This window comes from Siphateles boraxobius, unplaced genomic scaffold (assembly GCF_051911475.1).
Source record: "Siphateles boraxobius isolate OS27281-9 unplaced genomic scaffold, OSU_SipBor_1 33, whole genome shotgun sequence".
Taxonomy (NCBI): domain Eukaryota; kingdom Metazoa; phylum Chordata; class Actinopteri; order Cypriniformes; family Leuciscidae; genus Siphateles; species Siphateles boraxobius.
In genome coordinates this window covers 768,698-775,000 of record NW_027508953.1, presented here as the reverse complement: position 1 = coordinate 775,000, position 6,303 = coordinate 768,698, and the positions used below count along the sequence as shown (strand labels likewise).

Genomic DNA, 6,303 nt, shown 5'->3' with positions numbered 1-6,303 from the left:
GTCGCACAAAACAGGTCCTGAAAGAGGCGTACGCCACTTCACATGCACAAGTTGTGATTTATAGAAAAACCTACATGCAAACTCTGAGCCACTTTAAATCTTCATTATGAGTCCTAATCATACATACAATGCATCTTCACAATAACAGTTTAAATAAATAAAAGAATCATTTAAACTATGTTTTACATCTGATATACACATTTAGATTAAATATGCCATTTTCATTAATGGAGTTAAGCACTTAAAAAATACATGAAATAATAACCGAGAAGTTACAGCATTTTTATATTCTAATAAATAGAAATATTTGTAGTGGATGCGCTGCTTTTGAACACTTTGCCTGTGGCATGCTGTGTTTTAATGTTTAAATACAGCGAGGTTTGCTTAGCGCATGATAACAGCAGAATTAATAGTCTGAGAAAATATTTTTGTGTAAATAATGATTAATAATGCACAATATCTGTTTCCATTAAAAATATAAAGCCATTAAAAATACTATTTGGCCGGTGGAAAAGATTGAGAAAAACCTTCTCTGAAATGTATTTTATAATACTTGATTTATTTATTCGTAAACAAGGAAAGGATAGGCTACTAAATGATTTTTAGCAATGTAATGTGACGCACATCCGTATCTCATATTTTCCTAATGTCTTGTACCGTTAAACATGGTATCACGTGGATGAATATGCATATGCAAATGATATGCAGATGAGGATATGCATAGTAAACGAGGCTCTATATATGAGTATTTCAGGGTGGAGACGCATGTGCGCACAATCTTCCGCTGACTGGGATTTATAAAGGGAATTTTGCGCAGGTTCTGGCGGACGCACGGTTTTATAAGTCTGAATATTTTTTTGGCATACGTCATTTTTGGCTTTCGGGCGCACGCACACTTTTAGTTAAGATCCTAAACACCGTTTTATAAACGAGACTCCTGAGCTGCTCCTCATTCACTACTGGATGACAACTAGCGACTCATTCGTGTGTTAAACATAGCATCGATCTGAGCACATGTTTTGTTTTCCTGCAGGTCCCGATCTGACGGCGTTCACTGATCCTCGCGTCGGCCTGGATCGTTCCTTCCCCTCGCTCCCCTCTCTACCGGACGGGCGTTTCTCGGACCCGCGCGTGCCGTACCCGACCGGGCCGTTCACCTACACCCCCACCCCCGTCACCAACGCCATCGGCATCAGCATGTCGGCTATGACGAGCCCCGCGGGACGCTACCACACGTACCTCCCGCCGGCGTATCCCGCGGGCTCCTCGCAGGCTCAGGCGGGACCGTTCCAGGCCGGCTCGTCCCCGTATCACCTGTACTACAGCAGCGCCGCCGGATCGTACCAGTTCTCCATGATGCCGGGAGGAGAGCGCTCGCCACCGCGGATCTTACCGCCATGCACCAACGCCTCCACAGGCTCCGCCCTCCTGCACCCGTCGCTGCCCAATCAGAGCGAAGGCGTGGTCGAGGCCGAGGGAAGCCACAGTAGTTCGCCAACTAGCATGTCGGTCGAAGCCGTCTGGAGGCCGTATTGACATGCAACAAAAGTTGTTACTCTGAGATATTTGACATGTACTGATGAGTAAAGCTCTTAACCTGCATGTCAGCCGGAGGCCAGATTGACGTTTGAAGGACAGTCGGTTTGACCAATGGGACGCGGGCAGCTGAACGAGGGGGTTTCTGATTGGAACATTAAACTCAAAGGACGGATTTTATCACGGCTCAGCATGAGACTCGCTTGTTTGTTTGTTTTTAAAGTGGATAGTTTGTATTATTATTATTATTAAAATTATTGTTGTTGTTATTATTATTCATGTTGTTCGTCACATCATCACTGTACGTTTATCAACCGTCCAGCAAACTGCCTCTGTGTTTCATATCAAGGAAAACCTCACTATATTAGGCCAGAAACACACTCTACACAAGTATTTAAATGCATCTCGCTAAAGAATAACAGTTCTCCACGCAACACCACCATCTATAGGTCGCAAAACTACTTTGCATAAAAATAATTGTATATTCCATAAATTAAAAATAATTACAAATATTGTACAATTGTACTGTAATGATTACTTGTTATGTTTGCTATATTGACAATAATTAAATATTTAAATGAATATGGGTTAGGTTAACAGACACTTAATAAAAATAGTATCATCTGATACTCAGCTACATTCAGCTAGCTGATGCAAACATGCAAAATAACTTTGCATAAACATAATGCTATATGCATAATGCCATAAATTTAAATATTTAATAAAATATTCATAATGCATTTTATGTTTTGTATTGGTTGCTTATTCACTGTAAAAAAATATTTAAAAGTTGCTGCCTTAAATTTCTTAAGTACATTCAACTTGCATGTTTAACTCATCAAATAAAATTACATTAAACTGACTTTAAAAAAATGAGTTGAAATTTAAAATTGCTTAACTTATTTTGTTGAGTTAAAGCAATGTAAAAACTTGTCATAACTTATTGATCATATTTTTTTACAGTGTTTTATTTCTGCTTTTTGACAATAATAATTAAAGAAGTAATTCAAATATTGGTTCAAACACTAGATAATAATATAATAATATCGGCAAACAATATCAATTGATCTCTATTTAATATTCCATTCAGGTAGAGGATATATATGCATATATATATATATATATATATATATATATATATATATATATGTCAACTAACTAACTTAAAATTGCTCTGTTTTCTTTAAACTTCACCGTAACTGTAGTTGATCTGAGAAAACTGACGATTTACACTAACGTTTTTTGTTATCGATATCGATATCGTCCATTTCATTGCATTCTGACACATTTCCCAATGTAATGATGAATGAAATTGATCTTGTGTATCTGGGAAGCGTTTGCATTCATAGACTTGCGTAGAGTGTGTTTGGGGTCTGTAGAGTCTGCAGTGTGATCCGTTCATGACTGGATTGATTAAAGTTAATGAACTGGCTGAACTGGTCAACAGACGCCCAGAAAGTTTCCCGCTCCATCTCCATCTCCAACACACACCTCTTCTAAGAGTTTAAACAGACTTTTGACTCTTTACATCTCCCGGTCACTGCCTTTCACGGTCGTTCTCTGCAAGATTTACAGCGCATCACTGTCACATGCTGTCATGCGATGCTTTGACTGTTGGCTGGATGGAAGAATCACAACATGATTTCTTGTGTAAATAGATTGTAAATGACTTCAGTGGTTTGACACACGACACCGTTCTCAACTTCCACAATTGTGAAACAAGCAAAACCTTCTGGAATGCAGCTTTTTTTTGTTTTTGTCCCTTTTCAAAAAATTTTTGGAGAATATATCACTTTGTTGTGAAGAAACTGCTTATTTCTATACAGTGCGTGGTGTCTTTATTTCTTATTACTGCGTTCAGTGTGCGTCGTTTCAAAATCACCTGCAAAACACTATCATGATGATTCATATAGCATGACTTGCTCCAAAGTAAACATACTGTATTTAAAGAAACTGTCCAATGGTACAAAAAATGTGGTAATACCATAGTATTTTTTCACCAAGCAGATTTTGCAACAGCATATTTGCAACAAGTAAATGTTAAAATCTAGTTTTCTAAAATCTTAGAATTAGTTTTTTTTTATAATTAGATTTTTTTTTTGAAAAAAATCAGTTTTAAACAGTTTTAGTTAAAACAAAGTTGCTATTAAAGCACTCAAACTTTTTGCTTCAATAACTGTCATTGTTGCAAAATTCATCAATTCAATTCAGTTATAAAGCAGAAGAACAGTCATTATTCAACTCAATAACTGTCCATGCTGAGAAAGTTAGAGTCATTATCCATCTCAATTCAGATTTTGTTCTCATCCAATAGTGTCTGTGCAATTAAATCAATAATATTATTAATGTATAATAATAATGAGTATATAGGGAGAGGTGTAATACCTGAAAACCATACTTGAGTAAAAGTACAGATACATTACAATGAAAACGGCTCCGTTACAAGTTACAAGTCACCAATATGACTCGAGTAGAAGTCAAACCCCCAGTCTCACAGAAAAGGCTTAGTCCCAGAATAAAATGCATGTTTTAGCTATAGCCTATAGTATAGTAGCCTATAAGCTATAGCCGAATCCCTTTCAGGAGGCGGCCATATTGGATTTGGGCGCCATCTTGGTTTCAGGGACCATTGGCTCGGGCGCCCTGGCTAAATCATTTCAGTATGCCCTCAGCTACATCTATGCCAAATTTGGTGCTTGTAGATGAATTTGCACAAACAATGGGGTGTAAGGCCCCTTACTACAGCCCAAACTGCTTTTTTGGACAGCGGCCATATTGGAATTGGAGGATCAAGGGGTCCAGATATACTGGGTCAAAAATATAACATTCCTATGTGTTTCCCATGATCAATTAAGCTGAAAAACATATCAAGTTTGTATTTGTAACTCATGTGGCTCAAAAGTTATAGCCGGAACCCTTTTCGAGCAGCGGCCATTTTGGGTTTGGCCGCCATCTTGGCTCCGGCGCCCTAGTTAAATCATTTCGGTATGACCTGAGCTACATCTGTGCCAAATTTTGCGCTTTTAGATGAATTTGCGCGAAATTACCTATTTATGTGCTTAAAGCCCCCAACTAATTGTTTTGTCTCAAGATGCACACCAGTAATGTTTATAAATGTCCTAATTGAACTATGGCCTAATCCTGGCTTAATCTAAGCCCAGTCTGTGAAACCAGGCCAAAGAGTATCTGTACGTTCAGTATTTTATCAGTACTGAAGTATTTTACTCACACTGAACGTAGGCTCAAAAATTATATAGTCTTCAACACCTAAGAGACATGCAGATGAAAAACAAGAAACAGTTGATTTATGAGGAAAGCAATCACGTTTATTTTCTAAAAAATAAATAAACAACACCTTAAAATTGCAGTAAATCAAAGTCGACACAACTGCCTCTTAAACGTCACATCTCAGTTAATCTCAAGTGCTCAAAAAGAGCACAAGTAAACCAATATCCTTCAAAAACATCTCTTCAATACATCAGATAAATAAAATAATGTTAAATCCACCTTTGGTGAAAATCAATATTTTAATGTTGTTTATGTCTATGTGGTGTTTTTAATATGCTTTAAGACAAACCATGTGCAAATGCATAAGTCAATGCCATCGTTGAATATTTTCTTCTCAAAACTGCTGTGAAAAAAAGTCAGTTCTCTCTCATCTCTCCGACCCGCTTGCTCTCACTCACTCGTTTCATTTGCTCTGGATGAATATTGTTGCTGTTACAGGGCTTGAATTTCAGCTGTGCATGATTTTACTCATTCCCGCAGATTTTCTGCACAGAAATTTAGGTATTTTCCACTCTTTATTGCACTTAAACAGTCAAAAATGTCAAATACACACAAAATAATGTCAAAATGCCGGTCTTGGTGAGTATTCACGTAAACGCAGTCGGTCATGTTTTAAGTGAACATAAACAGTTGAGAAAGAAAACGCATGTGTAACAGTATAATGGATCCGTACGTCAGGTCTTAAAGTGACAGCAGCCTAATATATCGTCTGCCAAATTATGAGATAATATTTAAAATAGCTATATGCCAGTTTTCACCTATATGGTATCGATGTCAAAATTGTGGCCAGTGAAAATGCATAGGCTAGTAACTTTGTTTAAAAAGTTAATGTCAAGCCCTGGTCACATGATATTGACAACATGGCGAATGTAGTACGTATTTCATTCATACTACACACACTCATCTCATAATAGACCTTGTGCGGCAAAGAAACAAGCGCGCAATAAAAAGTGTCTTTGAACTTCCGTTTTTTCCCGCTCTGTGTATCTCTATGGCATTGCTGTCCAGGAGTAAATTAGCTTTTATGGTGGATTTACGTAATGTAAAGTTAACGAAAGTTATCATGAGGATTGTAATGTTTAAAGGAGATGTCTTAACAAATGTCAGTAGACCAGGAAGATTTTAAAATGAGCCGTTCATTCATACGCAAGATCGCTGTGAAAATTATGGAATTACTTTTGTGCCAATATGAACGTAACTTTTCAAGAAACTGATGAAAATATAAATTGAAACTGAAAAAAATAACTTTGAAACTGAAAAAGAATAAATCGCGGGTACATTTTTTTACTTCGTTCTTAATACACAGAATGTTTTGCTAACTATTTCTCATATTTCGTTCGCTGATCTGAACTTACAAATGCGCTTCCAGAGTTTTCAGTTACGCTTCTGAAGTTTTCGTTTACGCTCCCTGAGTTTTCGTTCGCAGTTCTGACACATATCTCTCGTGGGGGCGGGGCTAGTAGCAGAGTGTTCTCATTG

At 37.4% G+C, this 6,303-nt stretch overlaps 1 protein-coding gene across 6 annotated transcripts in view; it reads left to right on the top strand.

The window, feature by feature from the left end:
* runx1 (RUNX family transcription factor 1) overlaps positions 1–3,357 on the top strand; it is a 70,073-nt gene extending 66,716 nt beyond the window's left edge. For 5 of the 6 annotated variants that reach the window (XM_077194836.1, XM_077194834.1, XM_077194832.1 and 2 more), the window contains one exon: positions 1,034–2,036. In XM_077194836.1, coding sequence (XP_077050951.1) covers positions 1,034–1,536 — 503 coding nt within the window. In that variant the 3' untranslated portion in view covers positions 1,537–2,036. Of the gene's footprint in view, positions 1–1,033 lie in introns of all 6 variants that reach the window. The other variant, XM_077194837.1, reaches the window with a different exon arrangement.
* Positions 3,358–6,303: the final 2,946 nt, after the last annotated feature.